This window comes from Hypanus sabinus, chromosome 20 (genome assembly GCF_030144855.1).
Source record: "Hypanus sabinus isolate sHypSab1 chromosome 20, sHypSab1.hap1, whole genome shotgun sequence".
NCBI lineage: Eukaryota > Metazoa > Chordata > Chondrichthyes > Myliobatiformes > Dasyatidae > Hypanus > Hypanus sabinus.
The window spans coordinates 12559989-12582605 of NC_082725.1; the positions used below are offsets into that span (position 1 = coordinate 12559989).

Sequence of the window (22617 nt, forward strand, 5' to 3'; positions counted from 1 at the left end):
TGAATTACTAAATGTTAATTAAGATTGGAAGCTGGTTGAGAGCAGAGTACTTGGCTTTGAATTAGCTCAGTAGTATTAAATGTTATTTGGTAACTGGAAAGACATAATAAACAGTATTATACAATGTGCAAAAGTCTTAGGCACCATTGTTAGATACACTGTGTGTGCCGAAGAGTTTAGCACACTGTTAATTTGTGTCCTACAAGAAGGATCTGAATATGCCATAGCTAAATTTGCTGAGAACAAAGATAGGCTGGTATTGGTATTGTGAGGCCAAGAGTCTATCTTATTGTCAAACAGGTCCAAGAGTTTGATAACAGTGGGACAGAAACTGTCCTTGAACCCGGTAGTACATGCTTTTTCTATCTTTTTTGGTGGGGGGGTCTTTGATTATGCTGGCTGCTTTACTGAGGCAGCAAGAAGTACAGGCAGAAAGAGAGATAGAAAAGAAATTGTGAAGATACAGAGAATCTTGGCTGTGAATGGATAGAGATAAATTAAGTAAATGAGCCACAATGGTGGCAGGTGGATTCTAATGCGGGGAAATTTTGAGAAGAGGAATCAGAAAGGAAATTATTGCTTTAATGGTGGAAGGCCGCAGAATACTGCTACAAAAAGGAATCGGGTTCATTCTAGACAAAACACAGTAAAACAGTGAAGGTTAAATTTAATGTCAGCTATTGCATGGGAGAACGAAGCAAAAACACGGGGAGGTTTTGCCACAGGGCACTGGCAAAGCCATGCCTGGTAATTGCTGGTATAATGGGTTATCTTATTACAAAAGCTTGAGCAAATTGGACATTGATGGAGATTATAAAATTGAGAAGGGAACTTAATACAGCCTGGAAGTTTTAAAAACAGTTTGAAAATGTAAATGATTGGGTTTGATGGGGGGTGGTGGGTGGAATCTAGAACAGGACAGAGCTTCAGAAAAAAAATTGACTATTTAAGGAAGAGATGAGAAGGAATTTCTCTCAATAGATCATGAATCTTTGAAATTCTCTGCCTCAGAGTAAAGGCTGAGGCATTGAATTATTGAAGATTGAGACTGATTTTTATACGGTAGGGAAGTGAGAACTGAGGCAACAGTACATTTGAGGCCAAGATCAAATCATGTATCTTCTTACCGAATGACAGAGCAAGCTTCCTTTTGATTCTGCTTCTTGTCTTCTTCTGCCAACACAGTTCTCACCGGGAGTCAGGGAGCCCTCTAACCAAAAACATAGATCATGGGAAAGTGGGCATTGAACCCTTACAGATATCAGAATCAGGTGTACTATCACTGGCTCATGTCGTGAAGTTTGTTAACTTTGTGGGAGCCGTACGATGCAATACATGATAACACAAGGGAAAAAACTGTGAATTACAGTAAGTATATATATATTTATTTTTTAAATAGTTAAATAAGTAGTGAAAAAAATAGAAATAAAAATGTGGTGAGATAGCGTTCATGGGTTCAATGTCCATTCAGAAGTTGGATGGCAGAGGGCAAGAAGCTGTGCCTGAATCGAGTGTGTGCCTTCAGGTTCCTGTACCTCCTCCCTGATGGTAGCAATGAGAAGAGGGCTGGGTGATGGGTGTCCTTAAAGACGGATGCCACCTTTTTGAGGCATCACTCCTTGAAGGTGTCCTGGATACTGTGGAGGCTAGTGCCCATGATGGGGCTGACTGAGTTTACAACTCCCTGCAGCTTACTTTGTTTGATCCCATGCCACCTCTCCCCACCCCACCACCAAAACAGATGAATATGCAGCCAGTTACAATGCTCTTTATGGTACATCTGCAAGTGTTTTAGGTGACATACCAAATCTCCTCAAAGTCATATTGAAATATAGCTGCTGTCGTGCCTTCTTTGTAGTTGCATCGATGTGTTGGGTCCAGATTAGGTCTTCAGAGATATTGACACCCAGGAACTCAAAATTGCTCTATCTTTCCACTTCTGATTCTTCTATGAGGACTAGTGTGTGTTCCCTCATTTTACCCTTTCTGAAGAGCACAATCAGTTCTTTGGTCTTTCTGACGCTGAGTACAAGGTTGTTGCTGCGACACCACTCAACTAGCTGGTATGTCTTGCTTCTGTACGCCCTTTCTGCCAACAATGGTTGTGCCATTAGCAAATTTATATATGGCATTTGAGCTGTGCCTAGCCACACAGCCATAGGTGTAGAGAGAGTAGAGCAGTGGGCTAAGCACACATCCCTGAGGCACACTAGTGTTGATTGTCAGGGAGGTGGAGATGCTATTTCCAATCCACACATATCATAGTCCTCCAGTTTGGAAGTTGAGGATCCAGTTGCAGAGGGAGTTACAATCAAGGTAAGAACCTGCTGTTTTTCTCTGCTTATGCTATCACCCACAGGCTTGTTACTTACAAATATTTTCATCTCCCCCTACAATTATCCAATATCAGGGACCCCCACCACCGTGCTATGCTCTCTCCTCACTGCTGCCATCAGGAAGAAGATACAGAAGCCTCAGGGCCCACAGCACCAGGTTCAGGAACAATTACCCCTCAACCATCAGCCTCTTGAACCAGAGGAGATAACTTCACTCAACTTCACTTTCCCCAGCATTGAACTGTTCACACAACCAATGAACTCACTTTCAAGGACTTTTCATCTAATGTTCTTTATATTTATTGCTTATTTATTTACTCTTTCTGTTTTTGTATTTGCAGGCTCATCTTTTGCACATCAGTTGTTTGACGGTCATGTTGTGTGCAGTCTTACACTAATTGTATTGTACTTCTTTTACAAAAGAGCCCACAAGAAAATGAATCTCCGGTTTGTATATGTAATTCAAAAATAAATTTACTTTGCTCTTTTTTTTAATTGATTTTTTTATGCATTTTCTACAACATTACAAAAAAAAAACCCCAAGAACAAAATAGGAAATTAATACAGTGCAAGATAAACATACAATGGTAATATAATACAGAATATAATAATTGAAAAAGCACACAAATTGAAGTCGTGTAAAGTTAGTATCCACCCCCACCCCCGCAAGAAAAAAAACTCCAGACCAACCAGAACAAAATGTTGGAAATATAAATCAAAACATTCAAACCCCCAAAACTGTAAATACAATTAAAAAAAGAAGATAATAATGCTTACTACCAAAAAAAAGCTGAAAGCAAGGGACTGAAAAAGAAACTTAGTCAAAAGGAAAGTTATGAAAATGCTCAGTAAAAGGTCCCCAGACCTTATGAAACTTTATGTCCCAATTAAGAATTGAGTAATGAATTTTTTCAAGATCTAAACAGGACACAACATTGTTAAGCCATTGAGTGTGCGTGGGTGGGGCAACATCTCTCCATCTAAGAAGAATTAGACGTCTAGCCAGGAGAGAAGCAAAAGATAATATTCAATGTGTAGTCAAACTCAAACGTATATCTGTCTCAGCCAAGAAACCAAAAAGAGCAATTAAAGGGTTAGTTTCTAAGTGGCGATTCAGAATACAGGATAAAGTTAAGAAAACATCCCTCCAAAATTTCTCTAGACTAGGACAGGTCCAGTACATATGAATGAGAGAAGCCTCGCCACTTTTGCATTTATCACAAAGAGGACTAATATTAGGATAAAATGGAGATAATTTAGATTTGGACATATGAGCCCTATGAACAATCTTAAACTGTAAAAGACAGTGGCGAGCACAAAGAGAAGTTGAGTTAATCGACTTGAGAATCGAGTCCCAAACCTCATCAGATAAAGGGATATTTAAGTCATGCTCCCAAGCCATTCTGATTTTATCCAAAGCAGCGCGCTGTAAGGATACTAATTTATCACAAAGATATTAAACCTTTACACAATGGATTAATAGAAAGAAACAAGTCCATAGCATTTTTCTTGGGCATCTCAGGGAAGCTGGGTAATAAAGGATTAATGAAGTGTCTAATTTGGAGATATCTAAAGAAATGGGCATTAGGTAGATTACACTGAGCAGAGAACTTTTGAGAAGGTGCGAAGTGATTATCAATGAAAAGATCTTCAAAATACCTAATGCCCTTTCTATACTAATCATAAAATGTTGAATCATGCATAGAAGGTAGAAAAAGATGATTATGTAAACTAGGACTAGAAAGGGAAAAACCATAGAAACCATAACATTTCCTAAACTGGGCCCATATTCACAGAGTACGTCTAACAAGAGGATTAACAATTAGTCTAGGCCGGGGGTCGGCAACCTGCGGCTCCCGAGCCATTTGTGGCTCTTTCACCTCTGTGCTGCGGCTCCCTGTGGCTTTGGGAAATAATTGGTCAGTATTTAATTAAAATGTATTTTATGTTAGTTTGTTAGCTTTTGAAATGTAATTCTAAATTTGAAGATTATGGTGATCTTGTACAATCTAAGTGTGGCGACATCCGAAACGGCTCACAATTAGCCAGCATTCCGGCTAAGGGAGATAGCCTACGGGGGTTTGTGAGTAAGCGTCTTTTGCAGCATCTGCGTCCATGGGGGCTGGGTTGAGAGAGGCTTAAAAGCAAGGCTGTTTAGTTCGAATAAAGCTATCTTTGACTGCAGTTTACTGACACCGCTACAATGTGTTTTTATCGCTGGCTGTCCAGACGGAAGGTGCTGAAACGCTTTGTCGCGTGTCTGGAAGAAGTGAAAACTTTCCTGGGCAGCAAAGGGCTCACCTTTCCTGAGCTGGAACAGCCAGAGTGGCTGGAAAAGCTACACTTCATGGTAGACATGACAGCGCACCTGAACACGCTGAACACAGCTCTTCAGGGGTAAGGACGTACAGCCCTGCACATGTTGGAGGATGTTTTGGCATTCGAGCGCAAGTTGACAGTGCTTGCCAGAGATTTACAGAAAGGCACTTTGTCTCACTTCCCCAATTTGAGAGAGTTCAAACAAGGTCACGACATGATAATTTCGGAGTATTTACATTCTGCAATCATCGCAATGCAAACATCGTTTGGGAAACGCTTCTGTGAGTTCAGAGAGGAAAAAAACACATTATCCTTCCTGGTCACTCCCTTAAGCATCGATCCTTCCCTACTGAATACGACTGCATTGGCAGGTGTGAGTCAACCTGATCTTGAGATGGAACTGGCCGACATAGCCGACAAAGACATATGGGTGTCCAAGTTTAGACGCTTGACAGCAGACCTTGAAGATGTTGCCCGTTCTTGCTCAGAAACACAAATGGAGTGATATTGAAAACCTTCCAAAACCGGACAAACTTGTGTTCGAAACATTTATGTAAACATTAAAAAGTATGCGCTTTGAGTCCTGTCGATCTTTGGATCCACATATGTAAGTGAGCAGGTGTTCTCCAACATGAACTTTATTAAAAACAAACATCGCGCATGCCTCACAGATGACAGCTTGCGATCCTGTGTAAAGATGAAGGTGACGTCATACAGCCCTGATGTGCAGACGCTGTGCGCTGAGGTCCAGGAGCAGAAATCCCATTAACCAAGTATGATAAATATTTTAATTGCCTATTATTTTACTTATATTCATATTTTTTCATTGTTCAGTGAAATAGTCCTTTTATTTTTCAGGCTGACAGCTGGCTGATGTTATTTTTGGTTTGCTGCTGGCGGAAAATTTAAGTTCGGCGTTTTTCATAAATACAAGAAGGACTCAAATAGACATTGAGTATTTTACTTTAAAGTAACTTTCAACCCAACGTCTTTTTTTCGGAGTTCAAAATGTTTTTGTTGCATGCAGAAATGTAATTTCGTTTTCTCTGCAGGAGTTCATCAATTTCATAAATGCAACACATTATAGTTTGTTTATACATAGCATAAAGGCAAAAAAAACGTTGTATGCAGTGTTATTTCATTTTAAATGTCAAACGGGTTTTGCGGCTCCCAGTGTTTTCTTTTCTGTGGGAAACGGGTCCAAGTGGCTCTTTCAGTGGTAAAGGTTGCTGACCCCTGGTCTAGGCAAACTACTAGGGAGTTTGTCTTATCTTCTGGTCTTTTTTCCATAGCCAGTCAGACCGCCCTAAATGGGTAGCAATGGAGCTGAATTCCACTAAGGATCTATCTATCTGTGCACTTCTTGGACTTTGCTCTTTTAATATATTTAAAAATGTAGCCTCCACAGCTTCCCTATACAGTCGTTTACAGATTCAATACTGTCTAGGAAAAGCAGTTTCTCCTCATCTCCATCCTAAACCTACTTCCTAGAATGTTGAGACTATGTTCCCTTGTTCTAGTCTCACCTACCAGTGGAAACAACATTCTTGGCTCTACCTTGTCTATCCATTTCGTAACTTTATATGTTTCTATAAGACCCCTCTTAAGAAAGATGAGGGCAGTTGTGTCTTAACATAGGAGTCAGTCACTAAGTGGAAGATGGTCAAGTTTTAGTATTTTACATAATTAAAACATCATAAGATATACAACCAGAATTAGGCCATTCAGCCCATTGAGTCTGCTCTGCCATTCCATCATGGCTGAGTTATTATCCCACTCAACCCCATTCTCCTGCCTTCTTCCCGCAACATTTAACGCCCTCCGTTGTTCGGGGTTGACTACGAACGTTGCGTCCCAGCTGTCTACATGAAACTCAAGCAGGGCAGTACAATGCAGGGAGCAAGCTCCCCCTCTCCACGCAGCTGATGAACCCAAAGGACAGCAGTGGCCAACACAGTTTGGCACCAGCAGCATCACAGGAGTTTCCGGTCAGTGTTGAACTCAACTTAGGACTGCTTTGGGGACTCCAGCTCTAGATTTCTACTCCCAAATCCTTCCCAATGAGTGGGCATAGCTGCAAGGCAGCGGAGGGTTGAGACCAGAGTTTCCCTTCTCCTAGATTAGCTGTCAGCTGATGAGCCCCATCTGCCCAAAGCCACCTATCTTAAGGCACCAGTAACCAGCCTTTTCTCTTTGTCATTAGAAGGCCAGGAGTTGGAGTTGGTTGTCAGTTCAGTGATGGAGCGAATGCAATTGAGTGAAGTTAACCCCTCTGGTTCAAGAGCCTGATGGCTGAGGGGGGTAAGAACTATTCCTGAACCTGGTGGTGTGAGTCCTGAGGCTCCTGTACCTTCTTCCTGATGGGAGCAGTGAGAAGAGGGCATGGCCTGGATAGTGGATGCTTCTTTCCTGCAACAGCGCATTGTGTAGAAGTGTTCAATAATGCGGAGCGCTTTACCCATGATAGACTGAGCCACATCCACTACTTTTTGTAGGATTTTCCACTCAAGGGCATTGGTGTTTCCATACCAGGCTGTGACGCTCTTCACCAAACATTTATAGAAATGTGTCTAAGTTTTAGATGTCATGCCCAACCTTAGCAAACTCTTTACACTTTAAATTACTTGACATCCACAGCCGCCTGTAGCAATGAATTTGCAGATTCACCGCCCTCTGGCACTACGAACCAAAATGCTGGTAACCCTCTTTGTTTTGAAAGTAACTGTGTTCTCTTCCTATAGGTGTTCGCAACATCTTCTGATACTATTTTAGATTTATGGTGCGCTTAGGGAAGTGTGCGGAGTAAATGTTGCTGTGGTGTCGTCTGTGGGCTGAGGAACGACAGGTGCAAGTTAATAATAGTAAATGTAGGGCAGTTTTCAGAGATTCTGGAGGAATGGTCAACAGTTAAGGTTGAAGTCATAGAGTTATGCTGCATGTATGTAGGCCCTTCTGCCCAACAAACTCCTGCCGGCCATGTTGTTCCCCCCCCCCCAACTAGTACACCTAGAGGGGCGAACTGCCCCAAGGGAATCCAGCCAGCTAGGGTAAGGCCGAGTGACACCCCGCTGTGAGCCTCCCGTTCCCGGTTTGTGTTTTGTTCACTTCCCCTAGACTCGACGGGTGGAGTTTCTTCTGGTGTGGGCAAAGGGCCAACCCAGGGCCCGGCAGCCACTGCCCTCCCCGGCACCGCTGATCCAGGCTCATTGTCCCCGATCTGCCGTCACCCAGCGACTGTCCAATGCCGGCGGGCGGGCGGCTCCCGTTTCCCTGGCAGTGGCGACCGGCGGCTGCCCAGTGTCCCCGGGAACCGCGCGTTACAGTCGGTGGGCAAGACCCGGGGAGGGTGATCGGCGACTGCTGAGGCCATGGAGGTGGATCGGCCGGCGCCCGGCGATCCGTTTCACCAGCACCCAGGAGCTGAAGGGTTCAGGGTCCTGTCACCCACCTACGAGTCCAATGTGCAGATCACGCCGCTGCAGGTTCCCCAGCGCCCCACTGTGTCAGCCATCAGGTGAGAGACGTGTCAGGTCACGGTCCACTTCTGACCGGGGGCGAGGGGTGGCGAGGGTCCGAGTTCAAATGCCCCACTGACCGTGAAAGACGCGATCTGCTTTACTAACACACTCACCTACATGGCGCCAGACAGCTTCGTTTACAGGGGAAAAAAACTTGCCTCAAGTAACAAGTTCAGGATTCGCTGAGGACTGCGAACCAAAGTTAGTGTAAGGAAAATATTTTGTCCGAATTTTACAATTGGAATGAACCAGGGTGGGGAGGGGGGGTTGTTGGGTCGAGAATTCCAGAGTAGATGTTTCTGTGGGACATAGCGGCCGTTCGGTCCATCACCGTGTCTACTCACCAATCATTCTTATTTCCCAGTAACTTTATCTGTATTCTTTACCTATATTCCCATCAGCGCAGATCAGGTTTCACCATCCACCCTTTACAATTTTACATCAACCTCATTTATTTAGTTATTTCTGCCCATCAAACCGTGCCGCCCAGCAATCCCCCAATTTAATCCTAGCCTAATCATGGGAAAATTTACCACGACCAATTAACCTACCAACCTTTGGACTGTGGGAGGAAACCGAGGCATTTCAGAGGAACCCCACATGGTCATGGGGAGAACGTACAAACTCCTTACAGACAGCGGTGGGAATTGAACCCCAGCTGCTGATGTTGTAAAGCATCGTGCTAACCACTACTCTCCCGTGCTCAGGCTGTGGGAGAGAACATATCAACCTATAAAGAGCACTGGAGTTACAACTTAATGTGGGGAGCTAGAGCTGGGTCCCTAATGTTTCCCTTGGTTTACAAGAGCAGGAAATGTTCAATCAGTGAGCCTCACATCAGTGGTAGGGAAATTATTGGAGAAGATTGTTATGGACAGGACTTTCTCCAATTTGGAAGAACATGGGTTAATTAGGAATAGTCAGTGGGGTTTTCTGCAGGACAGCTCACTTGATTGAATTTTTTTGAGGAGATGACTGACCAAGGTTCTTGATGAGGGTATGGCAATGGATTTTATCTGCATGGACGTTATCTCAGGTGTTTGACAAGGTCCCTCACAGTAGGTTGGTCAGAGTGGGTGATTAAGACGCAGAGGATCCATGATGGGTTGGTAGTTTGGATTGAGATGCGGCTTGTCTGTAGATGGTAGTGGTGGAAAGTGCTGGCTTGAGATTTATTGCCAATGGTGTTTGGCAGGGATCAGTGCTGGGACCTCTGTTGTTTGTGATATATAATGATGATGTAGGTCTTCATTCATTTGTCTTGAGCCGTGTCATATGACATGGGCAATCATGCTCCTTCCGTGACCATGATTGCTCTCGGTAAGTTTTTCTGCAAAAATGGTTTGCCATTGTCTTTTTCTGCACAGTGTCTTTACAAGATGGGTGACCCGAGCCATGATCAATACTCTTCAGAGACTGTCAGGGATTGCATAACCAGGACTTGTGATATGCATCAGCTGCTCATATGACCATCCACCACCTGCTTCCAAGGCGTCACGTGACCCTGGTCGGGAGAGGGTGCTAAGCAGATGCTACACCTTGCCCAAGGGTGACCTGCAGGCTGGCAGAGGGAAAGAGCGCCTTAGACCTCCTTTGGTGAAGATGGTGGAGTTGCAAACAGTGAAGAAGCTCATCAAGGAATACAACAGGATGTAGATCACTTATAGGCAGATTGAGGCTAGTGTGAGAGGTTACACTTTGGGAGGTTATAATGTAAAGAGAAAGTACACAGTTAATGGCTGTACCTCCAAAAGCTTTGATGTACAGAGGGATCTTGGAGTCCACATCGATACTTCCCTGAAAGGGGCAATGTAAGTAGATAGAATGGTGAAGAAGAATTATGGCATGCTTACCTTCATCACTAGGGGTATAGTGTATAAGAATTAAGAAGTCCTGCTGCAGTTGTTAGACCACGCTCAGAATATTGCATGTAGTTCTGGATGCCCCATTACAGGAACAATGTGGAGGCTTTGCAGTTGGGTCAGAAGAGGTTTTCCTGGAATAGATGGCATTAGCTATGTGGAGAGGCTGGCCAAGCTTAGTTTTTTGCCTGAAATGGAATGTCAGAGGCTGGGGGGGGGGGGGGGGGACCTGATGATCGAAGGTTATGAAATTATGGGAGACAGAGTTAAGACAAACAGCCAGAATCCTTTTCTGTAGAAATGTCAAATACTAGAGGGCATAGCATTAAAGTGAGAAAGAAAAGGGGAAAGGAAAGGCGAGGAACAGTTTATTTTTAAGGCAGAGAGTAGTAGTTGCCTTAGTAGTTTACTAAGGAAACTGGAATGGAGTCTATCGAAACAAGGCAAACAAGTAGGGAGGTCATGGAGCTTATACAGATTAAAGAGTAGGAGGTGCTTGCCGTCTTGAGGCAAATCAGAGTAGATAAATCCCCAGGACCTGACAGGGTATTCCCTCGGACCTTGAGGTAGACTAGTGTTGAAATTGCAGGGGCCCTGGCAGAAATATTTAAAATGTCGATATCCACGGGTCAGGTGCCAGAGGATTGGAGGATAGCTCATGTAGTTCCGTTGTTTAAAAAAGGCTCAAAAAGTAAGCTGGGAAATTATAGGCCGGTAAGTTTGACATTGGTAGTAGGTAAATTATTGAAAGGAATACTAAGAGATAGGATCTACAAGTATTTGGATAGATAGGGACTTACTAGAAAAAGTCAGCATGGCTTTGTGTGTGGTAGGTCATGTTTAACCAATCTATTAGAGTTTTTTGAGGAAGTTACCAGGAAAGTGGATGAAGAGAAGGCAATGGATGTTGTGTACATGGACTTCAGTAAGGCCTTTGACAAGGTCCCACATGGGAGGTTAGTTAGGAAGATTCAGTCACTAGGTATACATGGTGAGGTAGTAAATTGGATTACACATCGGCTCAATGGGAGAAGTCAGAGAGTGGTAGAGGAGGATTGCTACTCTGAGTGGAAGCCTGTGACTAGTGGTGTACCACAAGGATCAGTGCTGGGTCCATTGTTATTTGTCATCTATATCAATGATCTGGATGATAATGTGGCAAATTGGATCAGCAAACTTGCTGATAATACAAAGATTGGAGGTGCAGTGGACCGTGAGGAAGGTTTTCAAAGCTTGCAGAGGGATTTGGACCAGTTGGAGGAATAGGCGGAAAAATGGCAAATGGAGTTTAATGTGGACAAGTGTGAGGTATTGCACTTCGGAAGGTCAAACCAAGGTAGAACATACAAGGTAAATGGTAGGACACTGAGGAGTGCAGTAGAACAGAGGGATCTGGGAGTACAGATACAAAATTCCCTAAAAGTGGTGTCACAAGTAGATAGGGTTGTAAAGAGAACTTTTGGTACATTTGCCTTTATAAATCAAAGTATTGAGTATAAGAGTTGGAATGTAATGGTGAGATTGTATAAGACATTGGTGAGACCAAATTTGGAGTATTCTGTGCAGTTTTGGTCACCTAATTACAGGAAGGATATTAATAAGGTTGAAAGAGTGCAGAGAAGGTTTACAAGGATGTTGCCGGGACTTGAGAACCTGAGTTACAGAGAAAGGTTGAATAGGTTAGGACTGTATATTCCCTGGAGCATAGGAGAATGAGGGGTGATTTGATAGAGGTGTATAAAATTATGATGGGTATAGATAGAGTGAATACAAGCAGGCATTTTCCACTGAGGCCAGGGGAGAAAAAAAACAGTGGTCATGGGTTAAGGGTTAAGGGTGAAGGGGGAAAAGTTTAAAGGGAACATCAGGGGGAGCTTCTTCACGCAGAGTGTTGGGAGTGTGGAATGAGCTGCCAGATGAAGTGATGAATGTGGGCTCACTTTTGACATTTAAGAAAAACTTGGCGAGGTACATGGATGAGAGAGGTTTGGAGGGATATGGCCCAGGTGCAGGTCAGTGGGACTAGGCAGAATAATGGTTTGGCACAGCCAAGAAGGGCCAAAAGGCCTGTTTCTGTGCTGTAATGTTCTTTGGTTCTGTGGAACGTGCTGCCAAAGGTGGTAGCGAGGTCAATCTGATAGTATTGTTCAAGAGGCCTTTATACAGGCAGTGGGTGGAAGAATCACGTGTCGACAGGAGGGATTAGATTAATTTGGCATCATGCTCAGCACAGACACTGTGGGCTGAAGGGCCTTTACCTGAGCTAAAAAGACAAACGCGAGAGGCAATTGCTCTGCTGCCTGCAAACTGTAAATCGTAACTCAACAGGCTGCATTACTGTGCTACCAGAATACCACGCCAACTACCAACACCAACTGTACGTCATGATATTGTCTAAAGGCTGTCTGCGGTGGAACTGGAGTGAGTGCAAAGGGTTTCACACAAGTCAGGAGGCCTCCGATATGAAATGGTCATAGACTAAAGGGTAGAAAACTTGCAGGACAATAATGTGTTGAGACCAACATTCCCTCTAATTTTTTTTAGAATTGTGCAGAGCAGCCATTGCTGTAAGCTGAAAATTTTTACAAAGCCTGAAAACTGTGTTGCACTTTTGTAATATGAACACTATGAATATTTAGAATGAAAACTGAAGAATGACATATTTTTGACTTTATTCATTAACTGAAGGCTGTAATGAAATACAGTACAACAGAGGAAATTTCTCAAGTTTTGTCAATTTCTCATCTGTCTTTACTCTAGCTGTGCAGCAGCAAAGGCTACGTGCGTGGAAGCGTTTCTGTAACTGTGTGGCCACTGACCCACGCAGCAGAGAGGGAACAGAGGTAGAGACTCTGGGCTTTGAACAGAAAAAAAATACATTCGCGCTGCTTTTAGAAACTGTGATGGGAAAGGGTGAGCCTGGTGTCATGTGGCGAGCAAAGTTGGGGAATTTAGATGAATTGAATGTCAGTCACATGATTAATTATTTGCTCTCTGAAATCATTCGGCCTCTGTCAGTTGAATCCAATTGTGCTTAGCGCCCAAGTAACAAAAGCAATCTTACAAATGCAAGATATCTAGGAATATCGTGAAAGAAACACTGATTTCGAGCAGATACATTCCGAAGTATATATTTTAAGGCGAATCGTAACCTGTGTCTGCCAGTTTATTGGCTCAACCAAACACTTAGAGAAGAGCTCTTCCTTCCCCAGGAAGGTGGTCTGAGTACAAGAAGGGTCTTTCACTCCATGACAGCATCACATAGGCTTACTAAACCCCCCTGAGTCCCGCTCTCCTTCCCTTTCTCTTATGGCACATTCTCCTCTCCTGTCAGAGTCCTTCCTTTCCCGCCCACCTGGCTTCATCTATCTCTTTCCAGCTAGCCTCCTTCCCCTCTCCCTATTTTTTTAATTTTGTCACCTTCCTGTTTCCTTTTCAGTTCTGAAGAGGGGTCCTGGCCCAAAATGTCAACTGTTTACACATTTTCATTGATGCTGCTTGACCTGAGGAGTTCCTCCAGCATTTTGCGTGTGTTGCTACTCTACTTTTGCCAGATTTCCAACACGTACTCTAGTGAGCCACTGTATAAATTCATTAATTTATATAAATAAGCACTTCCTATTTTTATAAAACAATTCCTGATAACAAAGCCCATTTATATAATATCACAGCAGCTGAGAAGTTTTAAACAAAAGGGTGTCACATACCCCGTGAACGGGTTAAAGAACCAGTAGAAATGGTAAACACTTCGGAGTCTGGTATCTCTATAAACTAATAGAATTTATTAGTACCTACGCAATACAGCACTGTAAATGCAGATATAGCACACAGGTTAGCAATGATATAGATATATATATATTTATATATACACATCGGTATGGAAATAGGAACAAAACTAGGCTCTTTCAAACCCAGGGGTGAATGGATAAGAGTCTTACGATGATGAAGAGAGTTCAGTTCAGTTCGAGGTAGTTAGTTGAGTAAGGTTGGAGAGATGAGAGGTGAACTGATGCCATCGGTCTTCCCATTGTCTCCTGAAATCCTCGTTGTCCTCCAAAATCCTGTTGAAGTCACTGACTGTGACCATAACACGTACGACTGTTCTTCAGTGGTGGAATTATCACCCAGGCAAGGGTGGACACACAAATAATTCCCCACCGGCCGCGCCTTTTCACACTGTGAGCCACTGATCGATCCTCCGAAAACCCCACCTTCTTGTGGGCGCAACAAAGCTCGTCCAGTGTCCAAAACTCTGTGTGTGTGTGTGTGTGTGTGTGTGTGTGTGTGTGTGTGTGTGTGTGTGTGTGTGTGTGTGTGTGTGTGTGTGTGTGTGTGAGTGACAGCGGACCTGGTTTTTATCTCTACCTGTTGGACACCAGATGTCCATCAACCTGCTCTGTGCTCCTCTCTCTGTAGGAACTTTTACAAGCAGGCGGAAAGTTGAGGAAAGTTAAACAACTTTCGGAGAAACTAGAACATCAATCTTTCGAGCTCTCTCTCTCTCTCTCTCTCTCTCTCTCTCTCTCTCTCTCTCTCTCTCTCTCTCTCTCTCTCTCTCTCCCTCCCTCCCTCCCTCCCTCTCCTCTCTCCCCCCTCAAACAGTGTCCGAAAGCCAGTCTCATTCTCCCGACATTCTAAAGTGATTGACCACAGAAAATATGAACTGTAGGGGTAAATAACAAGGGGATGATAATACGATGTTAAGTCTGCTGATTAGTTGGTCCCATGTTGTACTGCTTTGAATACTGGTACCAAATCCATTCAATTAAGTAATTTTCCACATTGTATTTGGCAATTTGATTTGCCAAGTCATTATGAAGATTAATTTCCTCCGTGGTTGTATTATTTCTGCTCCAGACTCCCCAGTTTTTGATTAGTTCTCCAACAGTGAAAACTGCTGTTAGAGGACTTGTAAACCACCCCGATCAGTTTCTGTTCATTTATCTAATATCTTTACCTTTAAGATATTACCTTTACCTAGAGGTTTTGATTATCTCTACTTCATTCTTCAGAACCAAGATCAGCCCTCACTATGGTTGTTTTGTTCTCCTTTATCAGGCCTCCCTCCACTATTATTTCCATCACAAGGAGTCAATAGGTCCTTATATTGTTGCCTTTTGAATTCAGGGTAGCTCCAACAAGAGGTGCATTAATAGGGTTTATCTGCCATTATGTTAAATGTTTTGTTTATCTTTGCAGCTTGGTAACCTGTCAGGAAAAGTAATCCAAATGAATAAATGATAAACAGTGCTATTGGTTTTACCAATAATGTGATTAATGCTAATAGCTCTAGTACTGGTCCCATGTAAAAGAATCAGTCAATAGCAGTCTAAATGTATTATTTACATGGATGAAAGACCTATTGTTTAACTGGGTGTTCAAATTTTTATTGATCCTAAAGTTTTAAACAAAAGGGGGTGAAATCCAGCAAATTAGAAAACCGCTTGTATCATGTCCATGAGATCTGACTCTTTCTTTGTATCTTGTGGCCAATAATTTTTCAAACTACAAGGATAAGTTTGAGTGTTGTGCAGGGTAGAGGCAGTGAGTCATAGTACACTACAACACAGAACCAGGCACTTCACCCCATCTATTCTGTGTCTGCCTACTCCCATCCATCTGCCCTCCACACACCTCCAATCCAAGTACCTATCCAAAACTCTCTTGAATGTTGAAATCAAGCCCCCATCCACCATTTTCACTGGCAGCTCATTCCACACTCTCACCACCCTCTGAGTGAAGAAGCTTCCAGTCAGGGTTCCCTCGAACATTTCACTGTTCACCCTTAACCCATGGCCTCTAGTTCTAGTCTCACCCAATCTCAGTGGGAAAAGCTTTTTTACATTTACAAAAGTACAAAGCAAATTTATTATCAAACTACATATATGTCACCATATACAACCCTGAGATTCATTTTCTTACGAGCATACACAGTAAATCCAAGAAACACAATAGAATCAGTGAAAGACCACACCCAAAAGGAAGGACAAACAACGAATGTTCAAAAGCAACAAAATGTATAAATAGAAAAGAAATAATAATGTTGGCACATGGCCTAGTGGATAAGGCATCGGTCTAGTGATCTGAAGGTCACTGGTTCGAGCCTTAGCTGAGGCAGCGCGTTGTGTCCTTGAGCAAGGAACTTAACAACACGTTGCTCTGCGAAGACACCGGTGCCAAGCTGCTTGGGTCCTAGTCCCCTTCCCTTGGACAACATCGGTGGCGTGGAGAGGGGAAGGCTTGCCAGAATGGGCAACTGCCAGTCTCCCATACAACCCTGCCCAGGCCTGTGCCCTGGAAACCTTCCAAGGCACAAATCCGTGGTCTCACGAGACTATTGGATGCCTATATATAATAATAATAAATAAGCAATAAATATTGAGAACATGAGATGAAGAGTCCTTGAAAGTGAGTCCATAGGTTCCTGATGGTTGGTGGGTAATAACTGTCCCTGAACCTGGAGATATGAGTCCTGAGGCTCCTGTACCTTCTTCCTGATAGCAGCAGCGAGAAGAAAGCAATGGCCTAGGTGTTGGGGGTCCTTGATAATGGCTGCTGATTTCCTGCAACAAAGCTCTGCGTAGATGTGCTTAATGGTGGGGAGGGCTTTACCCATGGTGGACTGGGTTGTATTCACTTCTTTTTGTAGGGTTTTCCATTCAGGGGCATTGGTGTATCCATACCAGGATGTGATGCAACAAGTCAATAAACTCTCCACCACACATCTATATAAGTTTGTCAAAGTTTTAGATGACATGCTGAATCTTTGCAAACTTCTGAGATAGTAGAGGTGCAGCTGTACTTAATTCATAATTGCACTTACATGCTAGCCCAGGAAAGATCTTCTGAAATGAATACACTGAAGAATTTAAAGTTGCTGATCCTCTCCACCTCTGCAGCCCTGATGAGGACTGGTTCGTGGACCTCTGGTTTCCTCCTCCTGAAGTCAATAATCAGCTCCTTGGTCTTGCTGACATTGAGTAAGAGGTTGTCCTGTGCTCTCCATATATTTCCTATCTATATCTTAATTCCCCTATCTATACCCCTCATAATTTTGCATACCTCTATCAAATCTCCCATAATTCTCCTAATCTCCAGGAACTAAAGTCCTAACCTATTCAAACTTTCCCTATAACTCAGGTCTTCAGGTACTGGTGTTACAAACCCCATAACTGGGTGTCTTAACAGCAAAGATAGGAGTATCCGTTGAAGTCTGATGGTACTATTTTTAACAGTATTTATTAGTAAAAATACACAAAAATAATATCAATGAAAATATACAGATAATATATGTCATCAATACTAAGCCTAAAAGTGCGGGTATAATAATAATCAATAAGAAATAAGCTCTATTGTTGTCTAGGGGATAATGAATTGTCCGATGGAAATATAAAGCTCAGTTCAGTTCATGCAGGCTGCGGTAGTTGCTGATCACTGTGTTGCAATTGTTGGAGAGAGAGAGAGAGAGAGAGTAACAGCTATTGACTTGTCAACTTTCCTTTTACGATCTTGATCCGTTGATGCGTTGTTGTTGTGGCCATTCACGTATGACCCCTCCGTCCTTTAGCTAGACCGTTCCATGGAGGACTCGTCACCCAGGCAAGGGTGGACACACACACAAGCCCCCACCGGTCTCGTAGCGTCTCTCCTGATGTGTCTGAGGGGTGTTCCCCAGACCCTACTTTTATTCCCACTCACGGGGTCTCAGATGTCAATCAGGTTGGGATGATGCAATCCCTCAACCAGACCACTCTGGTTGCCCCCTGAGGGGTTTCAAAGAATAGAACAGTACTCAATGCACATTTCCTTCTTCAAGAGACAATAGCTGTAATCTCTCTTCTTGTCAATAGGAGACATTCCAACCTGTGGCTTCTCTCTCATCAATTTTTCATGAGCGTTGTCAATAACAACTGCCCTTGCTTTTTATCTCTTTCATTTCCTTGGTATCAGACCCAAAATAATAGCGATTTTGCGATTCTCAAAAAGGGGGGGGCGACTTTGCACCCTTCTGCCCATCAGAGTTGCTCCTCATTCGTAACACCCCCATTCTTCTAAGAATTTTCACCACAGGGGAAAATTAACTAATACAGATTCTTACAGAATTTCAGAATCGAACACAATACAAAAGAGTTTTTCACTACAGAGTAATACAGTTATACATTCAATTTAGCATCTAAACAGTTAGCAATTACATTGTCACTTCCTTTAATATCTTACTATTTTGTACCTTAATAAATTCCTGTAGTATCAGACTCCAATTTAATAACCTCTTATTTTTTTATTCCTTTTCTTCAGCAAAAACAAAACTAAAGAGTTGTGACCTTAAGTATATAATACAAAATGTGAACCAATACATGTGTGATTATTCTGTAGTACATTACAAAAGTTTATGTAAATACTAATCCTTATTTTACTTTTAAACTTAACAGTCAATCTTCCATGGTGTTGCCTTTATTATTTACATGCTTTGTCGAAATCCCTCGGAACCAGATCCTGTTATTTAAAGTGGCATTTTCTTTTAACCTTCGCCTCTTTTCCAGTTAACTCTCACGTGGTTAGCTTGCTCACCAGTGTGGAATAGGCTTTCACATACTCCCTTCATAGGAGTTATTTTATCAACAATGTTTTCCAAACTTAGCCCATCTTCTGAATTTCCACACTATTTCTAAGCAAGTCGTTAGTTTTATCTTAAGAACCCTTCATTCTATTAGTTTTCAGGTTAACATCTGCAAGTGATCCCTCTTTGTCCAAACAACATTTCAAATTCTGCCTCTTCGCAGCACACCCTTGAATAACATTAGCCAGTGGGGTACCTTTACATTCCAAATCAAACTGTAACTGATTCGCAGGCACCTTGTTAACAAGCCATTGTTCCTTCAGCCTGATTACTGCTTCTGACACCAATCCAGACTTTAAATTTTCTTTAGTCAATTTAGGAACTACACTTTTCCCTTCTCCTTCAATAATAATATTCACATCACCACCTTTTATCTCCTCACTAACTTTTAACACACCTTCTAACACAAACAACCAGGAATTCTCACTTCCCACTAGTATCAAGGTTAACCCTTTCTTCACTGAACCAAGTCCATCTGACCCAAAAGGACTGCATTCCTTTTCAACTAAATCAGATACCTCAGACTTTTCCTGAGTTTCATTACTAGGTTCAGTACCATGTGCATCCACATCTTGAACACACTCAGATGGGACATCTGCCTCTTCCAGGCTTTCAATACCCGTCCCCTTTTCAAATTCTAAGTTCCCCTGATCCTCCCAGTTACTCTCTGGGCAACTCCCTTCCGGAGTAAACTCAACCCTGCGGGTTAAAACAACCTCATCTGCTAACCCAGCAGACTCCTTCAAGGTAATGGCATCCTTTTCATCTAGGACTGCCCTCATTTCATTATCGGGAACACCTTTAAAATTTTCAACTTCTTCAAATAGTTCTGTCAAGCCAGACAGATCATCCATGTCCAACCCTGGACCTTCTAACAGCCTTATCTGTTTCTCATTTTTATTCCATGCCTCTATAAATTTCGTCCTGGCTAAGGGTAGGTCTACCTTCTCTCCTTTGCTCTCTTTCACCTCCCTATTCTCCATTTTACCACCCTCTAAAACGGAGAATAGGGTACAGGGTACTCTTGGTACAGGGTTGGTAAAAACGTCTCAGCCAAATCGATACTGGACTGATTTAAACTGGTCTCTTTCTCAGCTGCCTTTCTCGACATGCTGCGAGTGATCGCGCATGCAGGATAGATCTTGGAACCTAGGGGCGGGTCCTCAACACTTACAGGCTTGTTCATCAGCTTCCTTGCTGAACACACGTCACCTGCTAAATCATTACCAAGAAGGATGTCCATGCCTTCTCTCGGGAATTCTGATCGCACCCCTATTTCAACTGGTCCAGATACCAGATCACAATTTATAATGATCCTATGCAAAGTACAGCTTCTGTCCCTTTTCCTATGCCTCTCAAAGCTTCCTCTCCAGTCTCAGGACCAAAATCTAGTACCTTACTGAGAATCAATGACTGCTCAGCTCCAGCATCTCTCCAGATCTGCACTGGGACTGGTGTTTCTCCCTCTTTCACTGACACAGTCCCTTCTGAAATAAATTTCTCACGCCCCTCTCGTATTTTATCTACCTGGTGCTTTCTCGTTGATTTGCTGATCAACACAATACACTCTGTAGGGACTGCTGCATTCCCTTTTCCTATCTCCTTCCTCGGAGCAAAGCACTTAGATGCAATATGACCAACCTTTCCACAATTAAAACAGGTCAAGCCAGGAACCCTCCTGCCAGCTTGCCTTTCTTCCTCCTTACTTTTACTACTAGCTCCCGGCTTAATTTCTACCTCAGCCGGCGGGCTTTCTCTACCATTCCTACGGTCTTTCTGATAACTCTTATTCGAGGAAAACTTTGTCTTGTGGGTTAGGGCATATTCATCTGCGAACCTGGCAAATTCTTATATGGACTTATTCAACTTCTCATTCCAATATATCCGGATATCATCTGAAACACAACCTTTAAGTTCCTCAATCAGAATTAACTCTCTGAAACGCCGAAAATCCTCTTCCACTCTTTCTGCCGCACACCAACGATCCAAGAGCACACCCTTCTCATAGGCAAACTCTGCATACGTCTGATTCCACATTTTCTTTAAATCTCTGAACTTTTGTCTATATGCCTCAGGTACCAATTCGTAGGCCCGAAGAATGGCCTGTTTTACTTCCTCGTAATTCTCATACTTCTCCTCCTCCACAGATAACACCGCATATGCCCGTTGTGCCTTCCCTTTTAACACACTGTGTAACAACGCCACCCACTGATCTCTGGGCCACTTCTGATTCACTGCCACCTTTTCAAAATGCAAGAAATAACTATCAACATCCGTCTCCTCGAACGGAGGTACTAACCTAAACTCCCTACTAACATTAAACCTCTCCTCCCGGTCTGCCCCTTGGACCCTTCTCACTTGCTTTATCTTCTCCATGTCCAGCTCATGCTGCCTCTGTTTCTCCTTCTTCCTTTCCTCTGCTTCCAGTTGTTGTAACCTACTTTCATGCTCCCTCTGCTTTTCAGCTCTTTCCTTCTCCTTTTCAGCTGCTTCCAGCTGTTTTAACCTAATTTCATGCTCCCTCTTCACCTCTAACTCCTTTAGCTGGAGCTCATACTTCCTTTTCCTCTGTTCCATGTCCGGCCTCAATTTTTCCAACTCTAACTGAGCCATCCCAATAGCTGGTACCTTTTCAGGGATCTGTTCCAGTACCTCAGCCAAAAACACATTCTTCTCAATATAATACTGAGTTATGGCCCTCCGCATCTCCCACTTTTTCATTGTTGACCTCACCTCTGCGAGATTTAGTCCTTTCGCAATATTTACCAAGTCCATCTTTGTGGCCTCCTCTAGCGCCTTCAAAGTTGGGTTTTGTGTAAATTCGTCTACATCCATCTTTGCTGGTTTCCTGTCTGCAACCAGATCAAAGTCTGGCCTTAAAAGCCCGATTCACTGGCCCTCCAATTTGGTGTAAAATCCCGGACAAGCCCCCAAGTTGTTATGAACCTCGTAACTGGGTATCTTACCAGCAAAGATAGGAGTATCCGTTGAATTCTGATGATACTATTTTTAACAGTATTTATTAGTAAAAATACACAAAAATAATATCAATGCAAATATACAGATAATATATGTCATCAATACTAAACCTAAAAGTGCAGGTATAATAATAATCAATAAGAAATAAGCTCTATTGTTGTCTAGGGGATAATGAATTGTCCGATGGAAATATAAAGTTCAGTTCATGCAGGCTGCGGTAGTTGCTGATCACTGTGTAGCAATTGTTGGAGAGAGAGAGAGTAACAGCTATTGACTTGCCAACTTTCCTTTTACGATCTTGATCCGTTGATGCGTTGTTGTTGTGGCCATTCACGTATGACCCCTCCGTCCTTTAGCTAGACCGTTCCGTGGAGGACTTGTCACCCAGGCAAGGGTGGACACACACACAAGCCCCCACCGGTCTCGTAGCGTCTCTCCTGGTGCGTCTGAGGGGTGTTCCCCAGACCCTACTTTTATTCCCACTCACGGGGTCTCAGATGTCAATCAGGTTGGGATGATGCAATCCCTCAACCAGACAACTCTGGTTGCCCCCTGAGGGGTTTCAAAGAATAGAACAGTACTCAATGCACATTTCCTTCTTCAAGAGACAATAGCTGTAATCTCTCTTCTTGTCAATAGGAGACATTCCAACCTGTGGCTTCTCTCTCATCAATTTTTCATGAGCGTTGTCAATACCAACTGCCCTTGCTGTTTATCTCTTTCATTTCCTTGGTATCAGACCCGAAATAATAGCGATTCTCAAAAAGGAGGGGGGGGGCGACTTTGCACCCTTCTGCCCATCAGAGTTGCTCCTCATTCGTAACACTGGCAACATCTGTGTCAATTTTTTTCTGCATTCTTTCAATCTTATTGATATCTCTCCTGTAGGTAGGTGACCAGAACTTTACACAATACTCCAAATTAGTCCTCACTAAAACATCACAGCTCCTGTACTCAATACTTTGAATTATGAAGGCCAGTGTGCC

At 43.0% G+C, this 22617-nt stretch overlaps 1 protein-coding gene across 2 annotated transcripts in view; it reads left to right on the forward strand.

Moving 5' to 3' along the window:
- Positions 1–22617, forward strand: part of LOC132378297 (uncharacterized protein C7orf31 homolog) — an 87825-nt gene that overhangs the window by 11918 nt on the left and 53290 nt on the right. The window contains exon 1 of one of the 2 annotated variants that reach the window (XM_059945104.1): positions 5655–8169. The exons of the other annotated variant lie outside the window; for it this stretch is intronic. Coding sequence (XP_059801087.1) covers positions 8024–8169 — 146 coding nt within the window. The 5' untranslated portion in view covers positions 5655–8023. Of the gene's footprint in view, positions 1–5654; positions 8170–22617 lie in introns of those variants that run through there. 2 annotated transcript variants of the gene reach the window in all.